Here is a 23,034-nt window from a genome sequence, read left to right on the forward strand (position 1 = left end):
AAAAAAAAGTGAGAGGGTATGACAGCAGTAAATTGGCTATTTCCTCCCCTGAGCCTTATTCCAGACTTCCACTGCGTGCTGAGCAATTTGAATTGTGCTGTAATTGCTCATGTTGCTTTTTCTCTGCTCGTCATTTCTACAATAGAATTTGATCTCATTACTTTTGCCAGTGGTTGAATTCTTAGCCACTCACCCTGGTAGGAATAATACTAAGTGGCGTGTTAACAAAAGAAGCAGAGCAGATTGACTGTTGCACTCTGCTTTATGGTGCACAAAGGAGCAAAGGTTGAAAAGGCATGAGATCAAACATAATGTGACAACACATTGGTTTGTGTCTTAAGAATTTTAGATGAAGCAGTTTTAAAAGTTCTTTTAAATGGTACAAAGCGGTTTAAGTGTAGTACAGTTTCGTATTAGCTTGTTCTGAAGTGGATTATCTTACTCAACCATAGTATGAAGGAGGGAGCGGAAGAGCCAAAGGGACAACAGAGAAACGGTTGTGACATGAGTCATGAAATAGAAATCAAAAGCAGTGCTTGGGCCTGGTTGGAGTGGAGTAGACTGGTTGTGGAGTGTGTATAGTGAATGTGGCCTTGGGCAATGTGCTTCTTGTTAAAAGAGGGGATGTACTTTGAGTTTGAAGCAGGCTCTAGATAGAGTATTTGCCCAGACAGCATTTCTAAATTCACCCATGCACTCACATATCTGCTCACATTGTTCAGTTCGTTTCTATAGGAGAGGACTCGAGCAAAGCCATGGCTGATACTGCGGGACTACTGATATCTTTTGGCTCTTGAGGAGGCAGTAATAGGAGAAACTGAATTGTAAAATAAAGGGGGGTTTAAAAATGCAAAAAAAAAGAAAGAAAAAGAAATAGAGCATTTATTCCTCACAAATGTCCTCCGTGGTTCATTCTGAGTGCTGTGATGCGGTAGCGAGTGTAAAAGATGAGTGGTGAATGAAATGGAGGCCTCAGTAGCTCCCACTCTCCCAGTCCAGGATGAGTGTAGGCAGCAGCAGTAATAGTAACACAGGTACCGCTCGGCTAGCTGCTCCCCGTTTACTCCCTCTAGCCCCCGATTCAATGTTAGAGTCCTTCTCAGAATACGGTGGGATGACATTGAATTCCTCACTTTCTTCCTCCTCCTCCTGCTCCTCTTCCTCGCTGTCTTCCATCTGTAAAAGCGGGGAAAGAGTGATTCTTCCAATTAACAGGAGTGGTGAAGCATGGAGGGAAGTTCAGGATGTAAACTTCAAGAGAAAGTCCACATCAACACAGAATTTGATACTGAAAATATTCTGAAGCTGCTGCCCAAACAGCCAAGAAGCTCACGAATTTGAACGCAACATGCCATAAGAGAATTACATTTCTTTGGTAACTTTTGAAAGCTTGTTGTGAATCATGTTTCTCAATCGTTACCTTAATTGTGTCCACCCTCTTATTCTCTGTGTTGGAGAATAGAAGCATACTATATGTTCATAATTGATAACTTTGCAACAAGGCACTTGCTACCACACTTAAAATGAATCTGTATTGGATTTTATTCAAATTTATGCATCTGGATATTGAGCGATATTGTACGTTCAATATTTCCTAGAAGCTCTTTTTTAGACCAAACCACACAAACCAACAGGCCTCCTGGTGTGTGTGTGTTTAGTGACAGATGGAAATATCAATGCAAGCATGCAGCAAGATGATTTGGCGGTATCTATTAAAAAAAAAAATGTCTCACAGTGGCTAAGAAAACAATAACTATTAAACAATATATCTATTTGATAGTTACTTGGCTCAAAACCAATCTGTCCACCAAAATAAGTGACTGGGGTTTGGTGCTGACAGGAATACAAATATAAACATAGTATAGAGACATTTCCAGTGTGCATCAAACAGGGGTGGCTGTTGGATTTGCTTCGATGGGTGGAGCCTGATTCAGCTGTCAATCTCACTGTCGAAGCTTCGCAACGACACAAGGATCATGCCATTTTGGCAAAATGGGGGTGCTCAATGTCTGATTTTACATAGAACTACCAGTCTTCTCCCAGTAAGTTAATATACAGCCTATTACAATATACATTTCAACATTTAATGCTGTAAATAAACATGTAAAAAGAAAAATTTCCAATAAATGTTTTTAAAGTGCATAAATAAATCCAAAATTGTAACCCTAACCCTGGGTCGTCAATGCGCATGTGTAGGAGTAGCGTGAATGTGTGTAGTGGCAGCAGGAACACTTGCTGAAGAGATGGAGCCGCAGCTTCACCAGTGTTGTGCAGAGTTGTCCACACCTCGGATAATTTATCACCGCTGATGAACAACACAAAGAATATTATATCGTTTTTTTAACAGCCGCTACTTGAAATAGACCCGCGAGGAACCGCGACACCATGTGCATGCAGTTGCAGCACGGCAAAAACTCTGCACAAGACCGGGGAATGGCAGGGGCAAGAGAAAGAGAGAGAGAGAGAAAATGGTCATCCTCAATAAGCCTCAGTTTAGCTTCAGCTCACAATCACCGTGCACAAAAACACGTATGATTCGACTACCAGTCGACTATAGGCAGGACTTGACAATTCTGATTCGACTATGTAAATCCTTAGTCAGGGACAGCCCTAGTTTTGTCTAAAAGGTACTAAGGAAAGGAAAGTAAATACAGAAAAATAGCACACTTTTTACAGAACTTAAATTTATATAGTGTTTGCTTCTTTCACTGGCGTTTGCACTTTGAATTAGGGATAGTATCATAATTCAGCAGCCTCTCACTGTTGAAGGGTTTTATAGTTCACATATTCTTCCCACTAACTGCTTTGAAAAGGCCCTCAATACGGTAAGGCCTCCACTTGAACAAAGACAGAGAGGATGCTGTGAGGGTGTACTGGCTGAAACAACCCAATATCTCAAATCAGTTTTATTTTGTAAACTTCATTCAAAATGCCCTTGACATGTCATGGAATCAAAACTAGAGATCACTTGCTGTTCTATTTTTCAGTCTGCATTTGAAAATGTAAATAGGCAATTGAGTTTGAGATTTTTCTTAAATCAAATTTAGAGCTTAATAACATCACAGGAAACCGTTTTATTCCTTGAGAAGGCATCATCTCAAATTCAATTCTACACAATAATTAGGAAACGCTGATGCATCATCTTTAAAAAAAACTGTATATGTTGGTGTCCAATATGCAGCCCAGCAGTGCAGGGTTTCAGTGCTGTAAGGGCTTGTGGGATGGGGTAGGAGGAAGGAGGAATTAAAATGGTGAGAAAATGGGGAATATGGAGCAGAAGGGTGTGCATACATGAATATTAACAGTAAGGGTTGAGTAATGCTGCAAACAACTACAGCTAATCCTCAGCCACAATGAGAGGTAGGGGTAGAGGAGGGAGCTGCTGGGCCAACTCACTCCTACAGTCCCTGGTGACACTTACGTGTTACCACCTGATATCTAGTCAACCTGTTCTTCAATTCAGCTTCTAGCAAGTGTCTAACACTAGCATATGGTGAGACAGTGAGGCAGAAGATAGCGCTTACACTGTTGAATTCAGGAAGAGTGTTAACGCTGACGTGGACCCTCTCCAGGTAGATTCTAGGGGGGGGCTGAGAAGCTGGCACGGGAGTGTTTTCCACAGGAGGAGGTGCAGAGATTCCCATGGAGCTGATGGCATTGCCTGAAACAGAACCAGCAGGGTCCGTCTTCATAGGTTCACATCGTTATTTATCCTTGAAGCATCACCAAAATATTATCAGTGACTTTTAAAAGAATAGCTAAAGCTACCAACTCTAAATACTGTGCGTGATTGGGCAAATACATTTAAATACATTGGTTGGAAAATGACTTGTACTTTTAAGCCACATTAGTTTCATGGCTTTAGAGATGCCAGTATATCACTCAGTCCAACACTTTACAACTACTGGATGGATTTCCGTTAAAACTGGTTCACACGTCGTACATTTTGATTAAATACCTGCAAATCCCATCAGCCTTTGTAGTACTTTTTGTTTAGTGCTAATTAGCAATTGTTAGTATGCGTACATTTTAAATTACGATGGTAACCATGGTAAACATTAGCATGATAGTGTTGTCATTATGAGCCATGGATGTATTAAGGAGAATTAATATAAAGTTCAAATATGGCACCCCATTCATTTGCAGTGGTGTAATGTAACGAAGTACATTACTTGAGTACTGTACTTCAGTACAATTATGAGGTACTTTTACTTTACTTGAGTAATTATGCTACTTTATACTTATACTCTATTAATACAAAATATGAATCAACTAATAATTTATGATGTATTATTATTATAGATTAAGCTGCCTAGCAGTAAATAAAGTAGTTAAAATAAGCTCCACCTTTAACAGCTGCAACATTAAAGTGATCAAGTGACACATTAGAGTCCGGTCTCATCCCAGGATACCTTATGCATAAAATACTGAAGCTTTGTCAGGCTTTCTCAAAGTGTCAGTATTTGACGCCCTGAGATGAGAACATGTTGCACATTAATGCATCAATACTTATAACCCATTACAAATGAGTACTTTGCTTTTGGTACTTTCAGTATGTTTCAATACTAATACTTTTTACTAATTATTAATTATTATATCTACACAGTGGTACTGCTACTTTTACTTCAGTAAAAGATTGGTGGTACCTCTTCCACCACTGTTCATTCCAATGAAAATTGCTCACTCGGCACATATCCCAATAAAAATCCTTTTTTTGGCCTATAGAGCATGTGCATAAGCTGGCTGACTTCCTGTGGGCTCCACACTCATGAATGGGATAAAATAATTGACTTTTCTGGACTTTTCTGATCACAAAGAGACTGTGATACCCAGAAAACCCTTTTACAGCCACTCCTTTTCCAATGATTGTGTGTTTTGGCCATTGTGCATCACCTGACGATACCGGAAATATCAATACCATGTGCAGCCATTTCGTTCCTGAGGGCTTGTTGAGCATGTCAGCATTTAGCTGAAAGCACTGCTATATCCTCATAGGAGCTTGCTTTTACCCTATATGACAAAACTTCCCAACTGCACACAGTATCCAGATTAAGACTGCATAGAAAATGTACTTTTTGATCCATTGTAGTTTTAGCTTATCTAACATTAGCAAAAAGCTAGGATAAGGCAAATAAATATGAAAGTAGAGGTTACTTGAAAAAGGGCAATCTATGCCCCCTTTGTTCTTCTGTCTTCTGTTTGCAGTACTCTGCAGTCACAATTAATTTTACCCTAAACAGTAATTTTGGATGACTAGGAGAAATAATGTGATGAAAATCAAACATTGAGTAAAATTAACATCTACTGCCTCATCTACTGGATTGTTTGTTGGTCTACACTTAATGCTCTTTCCACCCTGCTGGTTTGGCAACGATTCAACAAGAAGCCACTTTATGTTTATCAAATTTGGAGAAATGAATAATTGACGCCACAGTACTTGGAAATCACATCCTCATTTGGCAGTCAACCAGATACGAGACAGTCTCTGACTTGCCATTTATTTATTTATAAGAAAACATTACGGTTCAATGGTTTGCCCTCTCAATTATCAATTATAACCCAACTCATCTGAATTCTGTATTGATGCCCATTATAAAATATCGCTATCAATTTATTTAGTCTATCCTCCGATTTGACAGCTAAAATGTTACATTTCCTCTTTCATTATCTTGACACAGGAAGAACTGACAGTTATTGCACATGAGATCCTTGAAAATGAACAGTCTCTGAAATTCAAAGACATTTGTCACTCAAATTTCTGGCTTTGCAAGAATAATCAAGCTTCATGCTTCCACTCAAAACTCTAAGGAACTTGTTTCAATACCATAAAGTGTAACAGTAATAGTTCAATTTACTGACATGAGCTGAGAAATTGCAACAAAACCCTGAAGTGTGAACAACATGTGATCAACATACAGAAAATGGCCAAGTAGGTGAACGGATTCTTAAATTTAGAATAAAAAGTCATGAATATTCCTGACACGACCAACATTCATGTGAGAAATATGATATTAAATCATAAATAGAAATCTCTCATTTTTAATTAAAATAGTTGTGTCTTTGTGTGTGACATAAACATTATTATCATGGTTGTATATTGCCAGGAAGCTGCAAATATTTCATGCAGGAAACTTCCAATCTGTATTATTATTTTGTTATTACTTGCTATGGACGTGCAGCCCTGAAGATATAGTCTGTTGCATGCTGTAACCTCATGACATTTTACTCACGCAGACATATGTTGTTGCTGAACAAATTCAAGATGCGCTGACAGCCCTGCCATTCGTTCCCGCTGCCGTCACATGTGCACCACTGGGACACTTCGGTGCTGCTGTTGCTCACATAGTTGGGAGTCATGATCGTACCTGGTAGTAGAAAGAAGTCGTATGCTCAACTTTACAAACTTTTAAAGGAATATTTCCCTTAGGCAGAAGATTTTCATTTTCAGCACACACTTCTATGGAAGGTAAGCCACAGTCTACCAACAATATTGGTGCCCTGGGGATCCGGTGTTACCAGTTTTCCACCTCTCGATATTGATAATTGCAGGTTCATGAAATTACTTTTTGAAAAATACAGTGTGGGAAACAGAAGGAAATAATATTACCTGGATCATTTTGTAGAGCTGCTGGAAGGGCAATTTTTAAATCAAGTTTTTTAAAGTGATGCTGATTGGATCCCCAGAGCAGCAGCTTTTGGCCGGTGACCATTTATGAATCCCTGTAGAGTTATTTTGCGCAAGAAAATGAAAGCTAAATATCACTGTTAGACACCTACTCATGATTTCCAATAACGAGTCCTTTGAGCAGCTGTCTGTTTTTTTTTTTTAAACTATTCTCTCTTTCAGCCTCTTCTACCTCTATAGTTTCTTTTCCTCCAACTCACCTATGAGTCCAGCGTAGGCCTTCAGGCACATGGCTCTGCTCTCTCGCATACAGCCAGAGGCAGACAGGGGGGAGGGCTGACAGTTGTGTTGGAAATCAGCAAACCGGGATCTGAAACGCACACACACAAACAAATACAACACACATGGACAGAAACACAGAAGAGAAAACAGCTTTTTATGTGTCAGCACAGAGAAGCAGAGTGTGCATTTTAAATTATTTTTACTATTTAATTTTGGGATTCGGCGTCGATCTAAAATAAAGACAGTGTACAATCTCAAAACACAAAACAGAGAAAAAGCTGTGCACTCGCAAAACTACATGTTGCATTAAAAACGTCTTATTGTAGAAAATTCATAGACATTTCAGTAGCCCACTAACACCAACCACCTCACCTTGGAGACCTAATCAAAAAAAAATTCTGAAAAGTAAAGCTAATACTGCACTTTATTGCACTGTACACCTATACAGTAGTTTTGTCACAGCAGTTTTACTTGTTTACAATTATTGGTATTATTGATATCCGCACTGTGGACAGTGACGGCTCTTCTCAGAGGTTTACAAGCTATAGATTAGAAGTAGATGCCTGAAGTTCACAATTATTCTTTTAAATCATGCACACACAGTCTAAAACACCAATGATCTAGAGCAGGTCTACAATACCATATCTACAATAATATATCAACAGATAAAACCAAAGACACTATATGAATATATGTTTCTGTGCTTGCCCACACGTTGCAGCAGAAACATGTGGTAGCCATGCGTGTGGAACAAAGCAACCTCATGTCAGCAATAGTTAAGGCAATTTTTTTCTTGTTTAAAATCTGTTACTACAGAGGGGGATGTTACATGACCTTCTCAGTTTCAAATAACTCTTTAATAACCTCTGTAACATTTACACACAGACTAGACTGTAATTAATGTAAGCAGGTCCTCTACATTCATGAACAATATGCAGAGAAAGTACAGACTAAAATTAGCCTAGTTATAATCTTACTTACTTATCTTAGCAGGGGTGTAGCCATGAATTCTGGGCCACTAAAAGCAAACTGCTTTTACAAAAAAAATATTTTGACCCTTGCTTTGTTTGCATCAAATGTTGATCAGTGGAACAGCATGATACCAAGGTACGTTATATAGCTTGCAAGAACTTGATTTCCATTACTGGAAGACACAGTAATGTAATACACATTCATGTTTATTACTCGCTATTAGCGCACAGCACTGGAGATAGAACATGAAGCATTAGTCGAAAATCACTGCTTGGGTTATGTTCTTCATAAGCAATTATCCAATTATCTATTGACAAATGTTGATCAGATTTGACAGGTATCACCTGTGGGTTGACATTGCTAGTACATAATTTAATCAAATGGTATATTTGGGGTTATTTCACTGGAAAAACCAAAAATGACAAAAGCGACAAAAGCACGACACGACTTCTGAGATGTGAGAATTTGCTACTTTGCCTTGTCTTGTATTACAGTAAACTGAATTAGAGTGTTGGTCAGATAACAAAAGTTGTTTGAAAACGTAACTTTGGCAAATGGTGATGGGCAAATTTAACTTTTTTCTGATCAGGGTTTTTCCTGCCAAGACAATTACGAGGCAGTGCCTCCGTCTAATTTGGTCCCGTCTACAGTTCTCGTCAAAACCTTTGACAGTGTCTTCATGGTAAACACAAATTTCTTGCAAGCATTGCACTTTGTGTTTTTCTGGCATTATGCTGATGTGGTGCCAAAACTTTCAGAGAGGAAGAAAAGAGCCGTCTGTTTGGCTGGACTGCAGCGCTTTCAAAATAAAGAGGCGCGACAGTGTTTCCACTGGTAACGACACAGCAAAAAAATCACTAAAGAAAACAAAACTGCTTTTCCCTGCTGTTCAGTGTTTTATTATACTTAATATTGCCAGCAGGGACTTAAAAATGCTGTTGCAAATGGCAGTTGGTTTTTGTTTGCACTGGTGAAGTGTAATGACATGAAGTAGTTTAAAGTTTTTAAATCAACTTTTTTCCCACTTTATCGAAAACAAAAGTTCAAACAGACATCTGTAGAAAATGATATTAGTTCCTTACAAAACCTACATCTGAGAACATGACTGCCACATATACTGAGAAAAGCAAATCATTTAAATTAGGAAGTAAATTAAATAAGTTATAAAAAAAAAAAATTATAGTCTGTCTTATAAAAGTGTGAGTGGTTTATTTAAAATACAGATGCTTCTTGAAAAACAGGAGGAGATCCACATGTGTGTAAACAATATTTTGCCAGCAGGATCAAATTGTTTTGCAAGATATTCAGTATATCTTGTGGTCACGTTCTCAGTCTCAAGCAGAGCTTAACCATGTCTACTGGGACCAGTACAGAACATTTAATATCCAGGAATTCACATCAACTACACTGGGAGAGAACTGAACTATAAATGAAAACAATGTTATATCTGATTTGATTTTAAACTTGCTGTTTTATTAACTGTTTAAATAACACATTAGCTTTTATGTTGTATTTTATTTAATGTTGAACAGCGTACCTTTACTTATTTTTTTATAAAATATGCTTTAACAGTATAAACGTCATGTTCTCTCACTCTTCAAAAGCTCTGCTTGTAAAAACTGTTTGCTTGAGCTAGCTGAGGGCAGGGTGCACCTCCGCCTCATTCTGAGCCAGGAAAAATCCCTGCTGAAGTTGCATAGACCAAGCGATTAATCGAGAAAATCATCATCAGGTTAATCAATAAAGAAAATTATCGTTAGTCGCAGCCCTACATGAGATACAAACAAAAGAGCGACCCACTCATCAAAATACCGCTCAACAGTGCCACTAGTGGTTAAAAACTCAGCATTGTGTCTTTGATGTTATCATTTTTGTAGACTGTCTTTGTGCTTACCTTTTAGGTATTTGTGGCACATTTTCTGATTCTTTATATCTTGTGCTTTGTAGTACACATCGTGAAATTTGAATTTCTGCTGACAATCTTCTTCAGTGCTGTGCCCTTATTAAGGGTTTTTGACATACTGTATCATTACACCCACCCACTCGTCTTACCTACACAGCTCGTCTCTGGAGCAGTAGTTCTGCAGGCTGAGGCAATTGGGCTTGCCCAGTCTTTCCTCCCCTCTCCCATTCTCCTCATAGGAACATGAAGGGACGATGGTTTTCCTCCGACGCTCCCCACACAGAGTGTCAGAGCAGGGACAGAATAGCAGAGCGAAGCTGTACTCCTCTGGCACGCGCTCCAGGAAGCGCCGCAGGGCTTTGTGGCATTTCTGGCGGTTACAGCTGTTGTCAGAGACTGTTGCTCGCTTGGTGCAGGCCACAACATATTCTGAGCGCAGGGAGCCACATTTCTCATACAAGCCACAGTCCTGGGCTGCCTTCAGACACTGGTTTTGGCCATCCACAGAAAGAGAGGAAACTGGAGGTTGTCAGGAAGAAAAGAGCGTAATGTATATCAGGAAATAAAAATCATGACATACAGTGATTTGGTTGCCAAACTTTTGAATATCTGTGATAAGAGCAGTACCTGCCATGATGGACGCCATACGTGACATCTCAATGTTTCTCACTAGATTTAACTGCAGTTCTTCATATGGAGACACTTCATACTCATCATATGCTAAAACAACAGTGAAGAGTATTGTCACATGGACTGTGCAGCTGAGAATTCAAAAAGCCCCCCCACACACAGACACACAGATGCCAATGCTTAAACCCACCTGCAAATCTCACAGTCCAATAGACCCTGAGGCAGTGTTCCTCCCTGCGAGAGCCACGCTGACACTTGCAAACTTGAAGGGGGCGGTAATGCTGCAAGGAGCTCTGGGCCTCCAGGCACTCCATGCGGGCGTCTGAGCCGAGGGGCGACACAGCCTCCTCAGCTGCACAGTACTCCAGCAGTCGATAGAGCACCATGCAGGATTGCTCCTGGATGCAACCCTGCTCCGCCACCAGACAGTCTAAGGATGCAGATGCTGGTGCACTACCTAGAGGAGAGGTTGATATTGTCAGTGGACAAAGCTGCTGGTTGCCAGAATTACCACCAAAGCAGCTGGGTTCATGGTCCCACCATCCAGTATTAGTCCTTACACAATAGGTTGTAATTAAGACAACAGAGTGAGGTGAGTGCACTCTATAGACCATCTACTGCTAGAGGTTACTATAATATCCAACAAGGCAGATTAAATTGAAAGCACACAAATGTAATAGAGCAGTAATGTGGGCACAACCTCAGTGTTCCTCATGGAAACTCCGGAATTGTATATTTCAAAAACACTATAGGGTTATGTTATGGTTATAATCATTTTATAATGATTTATTCATCTTCTCGTTGGGGCTCCCAGTTGACTTCTTTCCTCCTGATGTTTTTATGTAAACAGTCTTACAGTATACCTTGGCCTTTTTATTAATGCACCATATTTGAGCACAGTGTCTCAATGTTTGTCCTGATGCGAGTTACATGTCCATACAAGCTTTTGGAAATCCTTAAGCTGCCAGTCACCTCACATTGTGATATACTGGGGGCGGCTGTGGCTCAGGAGGTAGAGCAGGTTCCATGTTAATGGGGAGGTCGGCGGTTCAATCCCTGGCTCCTTCAGGCTGCATGTCGAAGTGTCCTCAGGGAAGATACTGAACCCCGAATTTCCCCTGGTGGCTGTTCCGCCAGTGTATGAATGTGTGGTATTGTTAGTTTCTGCTTGAGCACTTAGGCTCAGTGAATGAATGCAGATAATGTAAAAGCATTTTGAGTGGTCAAAAAGACTTCACATTTTACTGTGGGTTTTTAAGTGCATTCAAAAGCTAGTCAGAAAATAAAACCTATAAGACAACAAAAGAGGTATGCTGCGAACAGAGAATTTGTTCGTTTCTGGCATCAAAAACGATGCTGTTCAGCCACCTAAAAGAAAGCCTACCGGAATAAATAGAAAGACATTACATTTAGAATATTTATCTTGATATCAGACAGCCATTTCCTTTGGAACTACATTTTCTCAACCGTAGAACAACCATGTTCATATATATATATATATTGTTTATATCATTGTTTATTCATATTTTGTTGTTTGTTTATCTCTCCCTGCACTGTCAGCTGTTCTCCTCCCTTAGAGTGTGTGTGAGTGTATGCAGGTACTGGAGAACAGGTGGACACACTGGATTGGTCCGGTAGAGCTGATTGGAGCCTCCTGATTGGGCACCTAGATGACAGCAGCCATCTTAAGCCCCACTGACAGGAACTCTTCCCGCTCTCTGCCATTCCCAACCTGCCTGAGTACTGTGTTATGTCTGTGTTCATTGTACGTAGTGAACTGAGTATAGTAGACTTGGATTGTAAGTAGCCATTCTGATTGTCTTATGACAACCTGGTTTTGTTGGCTTTGCCATTTTTGTTTGCTATGAAGCAATTTTCTTTGTCTTAGCTATATTGTGTCAGCAACTAGCAGTGAGTAGGACTGAGAAGCCCTTTTTGTTAGCACTGTTTTCTCCTGTTTTTGGACAAGCCTAGTTTAGAGCTTTGTCTTTTCTTTACCTTTTGGGTTTAGGAAAGTTTTTTTAGGTTTTCTTAGAGTGTTTTGGGCACTGCTCATCTCCGATGTAAATACTAAAAACTGCTAAATTTGGCATTTGCCAGAGAACACCAAGACTGGCAAATTCGCCACTGGCGCCCTGTGCTCTTCACAGAAGAAAGCAGGTTCACACTGAGCAGATGTGACAGACGTGACAGAGTCTGGAGACGCCGTGGAGAACGTTCTGCTGCCTGCAACATCCTCCAGCATGACCGGTTTGGAGGTGGGTCAATAATGGTGCGGGGTGGCATTTCTTTGGGGGGCCGCACAGCCCTCCATGTGCTCGCCAGAGGTAGCCTGACTGCCATTAGGTACCGAGATGAGATCCTCAGACCCCTTGTGAGACCATATGCTGGTGCGGTTGGCCCTGGGTTCCTCCTAATGCAAGACAATGCTAGACCTCATGTGGCTGGAGTGTGTCAGCAGTTCCTGCAAGAGGAAGGCATTGATGCTATGGACTGGCCCGCCCGTTCCCCAGACCTGAATCCAATTGAGCACATCTGGGACATCATGTCTCACTCCATCCACCAACGCCACGTTGCACCACAGACTGTCCAGGAGTTGGCGGATGCTTTAGTCCAGGTCTGGGAGGAGATCCCTCAGGAGGATATATATATATATATATATATATATATATATATATATCTTACTTGATATTGCTTTTTTTTTTGTGGGCCTTCTTTTAGTTGGCTAAAATAATTTTTGCTGTGCTATAACTGCCATCTACAGCAGGTAATACACTGACTATAGATAAGAACCTCATCCAGCCAAAACTATCCCTTTAACTCCTCTTGCCAGCTCCTCATGCCACAAGATCCTATATACTGAGCGGAATTGCTCAGCAGGCACTGGACTGGACTCTAATTGGAAATGTTTGCACTAGTATATCAATCATTCATTTCTGCCTGTTGGACTACTTGATATGCTGGGGAATTGAACTGTACATATCATATATTTTCACTGTACATATTTTCACATTCATGTGTTACCTTTTTGTGTGCCTTATTGTAATGGTGACAGTTACCATGCTGTAGCAAAACAATTACCACCAACACTGTTGCATGACAATAATAAAGTATGTATCAATCTGTTTTGGCTTAAAAAGTATATAATGCTCACTGTGAAGGATTACCTTCTTCAGGTATGTGAGAAGTTATCTTACTTTGCCATACTTGTTTAAATACAAAGTAATAGCTGTCTGGAAAACAGTGCATGCATTCATCATTCATCTATCTAAAACCTTTGATATGCTATTGGAAAATCATTGGTAGAAATATAAAATAAACAGGATAAAATGGCTAAAATATGTCAAAACACTGATGTGGCGCTTGAACATTTTACATGGAACATATTTAGTATCTTCAGAGACATATACCCATGGATGTCTTGTACAAAAGCACTGCTGTTAGTATTGTAAAAGGACACACGAACAGCTGGGGGCCAAACCTTTTGCAGCAGGGTCCCTTCCACTTGGAATAGGCTTTTCACCAGTGTTAGACACTGTCTCCACATGTAATGCTACAACCAATTTATTCAGCACAGTTTTTTCCCCCACCAAACCAATATATAGTTGCTTCCAATTTTGCTTTCAGGTCCAGGAGACTCACCCTGGATATCACATTCAGACAGTGACTCATATCAAAAGTCCACTATGAGGATGTCTGCCCCCCCCCCCCCCCCCCCCCCCCCCCCCCCCCCCACACACACACACACACACACCCCCCCGAAGTTCCTCCAGACAAATAGTCTGAGGCAAACACTTTTCAACTGACAGATGCATCAGTATGCGTTGCACCTACAAAATATGGTGCTTGAAGATATGGAAGAATTACATCAGCTGTATAGTTATTTTAAATTATTTGTCCCTTAAGTTGTGAGGGTCATTGAGTACAAAAGTGTTTCCAACATAATTTAGTGGGAAAACAGTCATGTTGGTCCCCAGTCATTAAGCATTAAGAGTGTTTTGATTGGCAGTGTTCTGTATAGACTGCAAGTGGAAAAACAACAATTCGTTTCAAAATAATTGTTGCTCCATGAAAAACACAATGCAGGAAGGCCAGGGGCAGCATGAGTGAGACGAGTAGGGAAAAAAGAAAGGCCTCTTCATAAAAATGCATTGTGATGGAGCATTTCAGGAAATTAATTTTCTCAAATGTGACACATAATTGTCTCCACAAATTACATTTTATACACAGTGATTCCAGAGAAAGAAAATAGCATGGGTAGGCAATATGCACACACTTTCTCCTGCTTAATCTCTTTAATTTGCTCTATCCTGTCACTTTTTAACTGCACAAAAAATAAATATAAATGTGTTGTGCAACTAGAAATAAATGCAGTAAATGTTCATGTTTGAACTTTATCCCTGTTAAGATTACTACAATATCTGTACTGATTTTATCCTCACATATACTTAAGCTTCAGTACATTAACATACATCCCACAAGTTTATATACAAACACACACACAGCACTGTGTTAGATCGGTCACACACTTCGATTAAGCTCTTGCTGACTGGCGGCACAAAGCACGTCTGCAATCCAATTCTGCTACTGCATGTTTTGCAATCTCAGGCGCCACATGAGGTCCACGTCTCACTTTGGCATGAGACATATCATAAACAGAGACTCCGCTTCATCGCCACTGCAGGAAACCTGCCAAGGCTACTGCAGAGACTCCACAGGGTGAGGTGGGGAAAAAACTAGTAACACACAAGGCAATGAGTCACAGCTCTGCAAGGTATGTGAAGGTGATGATTACCTGTCTGCCTATCTATGTATCACGATACACTGATAAGTATACTAAAGTATTAAATTCCGCCATGTTTAGCTGCAATTTAAACAGGCTTCATGTAATCTCCTGTTTGGGCAGTGGACAGTGTATTCATTATTCCTTCTCAGTGTTTGCTCCCTCAGGCTTACCATTGATAAAGAAAGACTATCAGCAATTTTAGTTTCTTAGAGTCTTTCTTTGTGCAAGCACACACACACACACACACACACACACACTGAGAGAAAGAGAGAGAGAGAGAGAGAGAGGGATAACAATAAACCTTTATAAAGTACAGGGCAGCTCTGTGAAATCTTGTTCGGTAGACAGGTCATAATTATTGTAATAACTTTAACATTATTCAATGTCATGACAATAAAGAAGCACTGCGCTCATATTATGCTGTTTTAGATGCAACAAATTGCTAAAGTAAAAGTCTGCGTTAAGGGAATTGTTGGTCTGAGCATGGAGTGTGTTTGAAAGGAAAGGAAGGGAAAAGCAAACGGGAGATGAATTACTGTGATATGTGAGCCATAATACACCCTATTGATTTCTCACTGGGGTGATTAATAGAATTTGTGAGGCAAAGCTGATGAAGGCTGACGCCATAAATGACAAACCACACACACGCAAATTTTTCTTCCGTCCTTTCAAACGCGTCGGATGGGTAGCAGAGTATCCAGATTGTTGGGCAGTAATTTGAATTGAGAGGCGACCGTGGCGGGAGAGTGCGACTCTGATGTGAAATGTGTTCAAGGATTGTGACAGAGAGGACTTCTTGGAAGGAAGTCACAGGCTCAAGGAGGAAATGGCAGTAAGGCGACAAGATGGAGCAAAAGTGAGAATGGAGAAACGTGCCCATGACTGCCACTACGTGTCACTACTTGCATTCATTAACCTCACCTGCAGTCAAAATGATGGGATTCCTGAGTGAACTGTACAGAACTGTGCTGACATCCACATGTTCCACATGAAGGCCTGCTATGGTTTCATTTGGAATATGCTGACTATAATTTTGTATCTGTGAACACCGTTTGTTGATAATTGCTAAAGTCAATTTTAAGCAAAATTCACTTGTTCCAGCCTCCCAAATATTTTGTTGTAATATTTTTGGACTCATATCAGACTTTAGTGAAACAGAGCAAGCTGATTGAAAATTTCAACAATTGCCCAACAATACATCGATTAATCAAGAAAATAATATACAGATTAGTTCATAAGGAAAATACACGTTAGTTGTACCCCCAAATGCAACTGTATATTTATAGCTAGAATGACAAACTTTTTGAACTTTGATGCTCCTTTCTAATGTTGTACAGCTGCACTACTGAGTTCAGAAGTGGCAGATTATTTTGATGCTGTGACGACATCAGTATGAGATATGCTGTTTGCAGAACTGACCTATAACCAGCATATTTGAGCTTTACTGGATATAATCTTATCCTGGATGGTGTAAATGCAACATAGTATTTATATGTGCTTTCTCATGATCTAAATATATGAATATCCCCAATATACTGTGTAGTTAATTGAATGTTAATGCGCAAGTAAACACACTAATTGACATGGGACTAATAAATGCAGCAAGTAAGCTGCGGGACAATAGAACACATGTTTGTAAGTCTAAACAATGATTTTCCTCCCAAAATGCTTATTTTAATTTTGATTCAAGCTACTGCATTCAAAAAAATATCTTGTGCCATTAATGTTTATCAAGGGTCCCTGCACTTTTTCAGTGTTTTCAATGACATTCAGTTTCTAGCTGTTTGCTGAGCACTCTGGTATTGATTGAATCATAATATGTATTGGAGCAAACTTCATATTTTTGTTGGCCTGTCCTGTATTTGTGTACCAGTGGACGGACATCCGGCTGGTTAATCAGTGCTGATTAAAGCTTCTGTGGACTTTTATCAACACAGTCATTTCTGCTGAGCTCTGAATTCTGCACTTTCCACCAATCAGCTCATCGTCTTTTAACATTAAACTTTCTATTAACATTAAACATATACTTAAAAGTTTGCGCAGTTTGTCTTTGATATGAGGAAAAGGCACCGCCGTGGGCAACCTAATTTTCTTCAGATGCTTTAGGATTTGTGGATTTCCAAATGCCCAGAGTGAATTTTTACATGAACAGAAAACCTACATAGCAGCCAATTATTCTGCAAAACACCTTCCAAATACCTCAGCTGTCAAACAATCTGTTATACATATTAACCACTGTTATTAAACAAAGGAACTTGTCAACCCTTTTTTCCCTCTCAGATATTTTCACTGAACCCTCGACTTTCTTCCTTACTTCAGCTTACCTAGGACCTCTTCCCCTGTTACTCTCACTTTTGAATCTCCTCCTTCTTCGAGCCTTCCACGCAAGGGTGTCACTTTGTGTTGAAAAGTGGTGGGGACATAGGGGCTCAGATTTGGGGTGTGAAGAGACACTTAGCTCATGAAACATCATGATATGCAATATTAGGTTCATAAGAACGAGACAAAAAGATCCTTTAACAATGTCTTAATGATATCCTCAATGCCAAGATATATGAGTGGGGAGTCTGGGGGGAAATTTTGATCATTAAACACTTAATTTCCTGCATTCTGGTCAACGTTTCTACACCAATTTATGGTGGACATGTTTTTATTTATGCAAAAGGAAACACAAAATTCAGGTGGCATGTGACATTTCAAAATACAATATATTAATATAACGGAATCTATGTCAGTGCAGCTCTCAGTCATTCTGTGCTGCTTTCAGATCTGTTTCTCCTGTAGATCAACTTTTCTCATGTAATATCATCCCTGCCAAGGCAACACCTGTGCAGGCACGATTTAGTTTTCACTCCTCTTCTGTCATGTTCACAGGGAGAGAACGGAAAACTTAGCCGAAACAAAACTGTGTCAAGAAGTTGTTAAAGTTATTGATTGTTGCTGCACATCTTGGGGTCATTTTATAATCAGCTTGTTTTTTTTTTAGCTTGAGTTACTTTTTTTGAACAATGTACATTTGTTTCTTCTATATTTTAATTGCATTGCATTTTTTCTTAATGTGGAAATAAACCTTTCTAAAAGCATTTTCATTTGTTCTTTAAGTGTTTTTTTTAACAAATGTTGCTTTAAAAAAGTGGTGGGGACAAAATCAGCCATTTCAAAAACTGGTGGGGACATGTCCCCAGCGTCCCCAGTGTAAATGGCACCTATGCCTCCATGATGCACATGCACATGCAAGATTTCATTATTTTCTTAAAACACTCTGCCTCCAATTTTTTGGCAAAGTCATCATCAAAAATCTCTCCACGAGTCATCATTTCCACCAGCGGATCCCTCGAGCTTTCTTTACGTGGCCACTTCAGGACCACACTGATGGCAGCAATAACATGTCACGTCTAAATGAGGAAAACACATACTGTCCAGTCTCACAAGTCTCACAAACCAGCACAATATAAATGCATCTTTTGTAGAAAGTCCACTTCAAAGAATAACATGATTTCTTTGCTCCCTCCAACCTCCCCCCAACAACACCCAGTCTTCACACAAAGCTGCAATTTCATTTTATCATCTCCACCGGCTGAGACAGGCGCCTTGATAGCTTCTTTCCAAAAAATTAAAGATTTCACATGCCTTTATCCCAAAATCGACAAAAACTTGCCTTGCATGCAACGGGCAAATAACACCTTTGTTTGCTCCTCAATTTGTGCAAGCTAACAAGACTGGCTCTCTGTGTGACTGAGATTTTAAAAAGTGCAGCACAGTTGCACTTGCTTTAATCGTTTTTTTATAAGCGCAGCCCACAGAGACAACTCCAGCGCTGGAGTTATGTGCAGTGCTCTGCAGCCTTCGACAAGCTGCACAATTGCAGTGAGGAACAAGTGACTTGAGGTGTGACCCGTCTCATTATTATGGCATACAGTAGAGATAGGAACAGTTCAACCAAAGTTTATGACCACATAACACAGAGGGTGTTCGTAATGAGAGCCTGTTCCAAAAAATAAAAAATTAATAAATTATAAAATTACTTGATTATGCCTGTTTAGTATAATCTTGGTGTTCCACCAGCATGTGGTGAGGGTCCAAGCATCTAAAGGAGACAACTCTACAAATGTGTACAAGAATTGTCATTTCATGGTCTGAACAAACAGCTGCCCTGCTCATTTAATGAGCTGTGCCTCTGGATTGTGCAGCCACATCACGCAGGCAAAATCCCTCCTCTGTACTCTGTACTCCAGGTAAAATACATACTTGCATCAGGTGCCGCATCAGCCAGTCAGGATGAGTGAAGCTGTGTGAATATTTCAGGCGTCTGCCTTCTGCTGCCTGGTGCAGTCCTAAATTACGATGTGCCAAATAATTTCTTGGCCAGACAGCAACATGCATATCGACGGTTTCCAGCGGGCGGTGGGTTTTGGTTGGTACCATCCAGTGTGTGCAAGTGACAATCAAGATAAAGAGCACACATGAAATAATAAAAGAGTATATACCAGGCAACGACACATAAACGACAAAAATTAACATTCATGAAATGTTCTACTTTTATGCAAGGAGCTTAACAGTGAGTTGAATGGAAATCAGGTGTCATTCAGAAACTCACATTTTGATGTTAAAGCTACCCTTGATGTGAGCATTTTAATTAAAATGATTTCTTTAAAGTAAAACTTCAAATATGTGAAATAATTGCATATTCATTTAAAGTTTTTTTTTTTTATCTAAGTAATGTTCCTCGGGCAGGTTGCCAATTTAATCTTTGTGTGCTGTCGTCCTAAACGAAACTGAATTACAGGCACAGAGTACATAAAGACAATGCCTCAGCAGAAAGAGAGGGAAAAGAGACGATAAAGAAGACGAGTATTGAATAAACCTGTGTGCACAAGGTGAGAGCGCTCAAGCCCCTCCACAGTGTGTATATCAAATAGTCAAACCCTGAATAGAAAGAGTTTGTGCACTGTGATATCAGTCCACCTAGGACCTGTGTAACTTTACCCAGCCTGAAAATAAGCTCTAATAAATGTATGACAACCATGTTACGGCTCAATCACGTCCACTAAATGAAGTACCAAAATAGCAACACTCAATCACCAGTTGCAGTCTGTACTGGGACTTTAGCAATAATCCACACAGACCTTGAAACAAAGGGTCAAAGTCGGGTCATTCAACAACAGCCAGCTTTCCATTGATTTATCTGGCAATGGTATTATATGGCCACATTCAGAGGGAACTCATGCATTGTGCGTGTGATGTTTTCCATTATACTGTTATTAATTTGGAAAAAGAAATAGATGAATCCAACAACACGTGAAAACAATGAACATAACTGATAGAGAATAAAAGACATGTCATTTGAGTGTTAGGTCAATTCAGTGACACTTACTGGGGGAAACAACAGTTCATAAATGATAAAAAGCCTTTGTGTGACGCAGACGTTGAGATTTCCCTGAAATGTAAAGTGCATTATAAATAAAATTTATTATTATTATTATTAGACGTGGGACTCTTTGTTCACGTGGGAGCTAGAAATATGTGCAGGCAGGTGCAGTTCTACTCCTATTTTGGGTGGTTCAATCTTGTGAAGACATATTCATGACAGCACTGGTTAGCCCTGAGCTCTGTGGAGCATCAACGGTGATAGACATTTTGGGAAAGCTGTGGTCTGCAAACCCATTGTTTGGGTCCCAGAGTTGTACAAGGCCAGATATATTACAAGGTACAAATAACATTGTATGAAATGGAATACTGTTAAGAGGCGCTATTTTTATAATACCTTTAGACCCACAGAGGCAATGCCCATTAGACTGACACACTAAACCGTCTGCATTTAGGCTGGAAAACTGCAGCTCTGCAACAGATTTCTCCAAAACCATATTAAAGTTTAGGGAGTTCTGCATAGATTTCACTTTTCTTTAATGATCAATGTGATGTCAATAAGCAAAATTTAAATCCAATAATTGATTTAGCAATAATAATAGAATTTACCATCAAAACAGTCTTGTCTGATTTGTATCTGCAATGACTCAGATCTCAGATTAACTAGAGCTTGGAAATAAATGCTTCTCTTGGTGCGATTCCACCTAAGTGCCTGGCAGGTGGGTTTGACACGCCAGATGATATATTGGGTGCCTGAAAGGTTTGACATTCACAAGAAAGCATTCATCATTTTATGATACTAATCTCTAATGAGCAGCCTCACCTGACATTATCTGAATTTTCCTGGATGCAGTGAAGCACACACCACCTGTACTACTGACATAATCAGTATGCGCATGTATGTCTGCATTGAGGAGCACTGGGGTGGGTGGGGGGGTTGTGTTTCATATTATGATCTTATGATCCAAAATGACATAATTCAATAACCACAGATCAAGCTTTATGCTCCACCAGGAGATTTCTTATCCAGGCACAGTCACAGTTTTGACTTTAATGACTATAACTAATTTGTAGTAGCTTGAGTGTGTGTGTGGTAGCACAGGAATCCAAATTAATCTACTGTGTCAAATATCACAGGCATCATCTTTAACCATTTGATCATCCGCAAAGACAAAGACTTGAAGCCATGAAGTTGTGAATTTTCGCTTTCATATTTAATCTTTCCTCCTATCAACTTCTAATGCGCAACTTGTGTAAAATATCAATGATTTACATGATGTGGTAGCCAAAAGGCTTTCATGTGAAGGAGAACATCACTTAGTTCAACAATTCATGTGTGATATCTCCATGATCTAGGACAGTCCAATCAATATTTGGGAGATGATGAACAGCCCTTTTTGGAAGGAGTCCAAGGCAGAAATTACCTTACCCCTGATGTCATACAGATGTAAAATCAAAGGATGCTGCTAAATTACTGGGGGGGGGGGGGGGGGGGGGCACATCAAAAGTTTCACTCAAACCTGGAATAGTGTATGAAATTTATCCCTATATTTTAACTAGGCTAAATATCTGTTTATGCTTAAACATTCAGTCTTTCCCACTTTCCTTTCCTTTTTTTCTTTTTAAATAATGAGTCGACAGTCTTCTGTAATGTTACACACATGGGCTACATCACGCATAGAGCATTTACAAAAAGTTACCGCTTTATGACATTATCACCAGCAATATAAACTAATATTCAGTGGCCTCATGTGCGTCAGACATGGGGTATAATTGTTAAAATAGGTAATACTAATAATAATATGTAGCCTACATACATTTATTCTTGTTCAAGTTCTGTGTAGAAGACAATTTAGCTATCTTCCTAAAGGGAACAAATTTCCATGAGCCCTACCACATTTCGCAGAGTAAATGAATGACATAGTTATCTCAACGGTGGGGAATATATTCTGCATCTAAAATAAAATGCATGCAGTTAAAAAAGAGAAATGCGCTGTTTAGCCTACCATGAGAGAAGACATTGAGCAGGAGTCCAATGATCATCATCCTGTCTGGTGACATTGGAGAGTTGGGGACTGGGAAACTCACTGCAGCTCAGTGACCCGTCTCCTGCCACATCCAGCCTCCTCCTCTGCTGCTGCGCCCGCACGGACTGAGGGAGATCGGATGGTGCTAGTGCACAAAGTTGGCAAAGCTGAACCGTGCACACAACTGGAGCGATTCAAGTTCTCGCGATTTCTGTTGTCCCATTTATTTTTCCGATCCCAGTTATTTCAAAAACATGTATCCAAAAAGTTCCTCTGCAGCTGATCACCGGTCACTTCCAGTCAGTAAGAATACAGTCTTCCAAGTGCGAGATGCGTCGCTGCGTCGCAGCTCCACAGTTGTCCAGCCAGAGTTGAGAGCAGCGCTGAGACTGCATGGCGCATCTCTGTTAAAGGCGCAATGTGATTGGCCCCTGAAAAGACT

At 39.9% G+C, this 23,034-nt stretch overlaps 1 protein-coding gene across 1 annotated transcript; it reads right to left on the reverse strand.

Moving 5' to 3' along the window:
• Window positions 1-848: 848 nt before the first annotated feature.
• Window positions 849-23,000, reverse strand: gfra3 (GDNF family receptor alpha 3). Its single transcript, XM_046040306.1, has 8 exons — window positions 22,572-23,000; window positions 10,603-10,869; window positions 10,410-10,502; window positions 9,932-10,301; window positions 6,886-6,995; window positions 6,231-6,365; window positions 3,525-3,661; window positions 849-1,176 (listed from the first exon to the last, which is right to left on the reverse strand). The coding sequence occupies exons 1-8, from the start codon at window positions 22,624-22,626 to the stop codon at window positions 973-975; spliced, it is 1,371 nt and encodes a 456-aa protein (XP_045896262.1). The 5' UTR covers window positions 22,627-23,000; the 3' UTR covers window positions 849-972.
• Window positions 23,001-23,034: the final 34 nt, after the last annotated feature.

Source organism: Micropterus dolomieu, linkage group LG23 (assembly GCF_021292245.1).
Source record: "Micropterus dolomieu isolate WLL.071019.BEF.003 ecotype Adirondacks linkage group LG23, ASM2129224v1, whole genome shotgun sequence".
NCBI classification, from domain to species: domain Eukaryota; kingdom Metazoa; phylum Chordata; class Actinopteri; order Centrarchiformes; family Centrarchidae; genus Micropterus; species Micropterus dolomieu.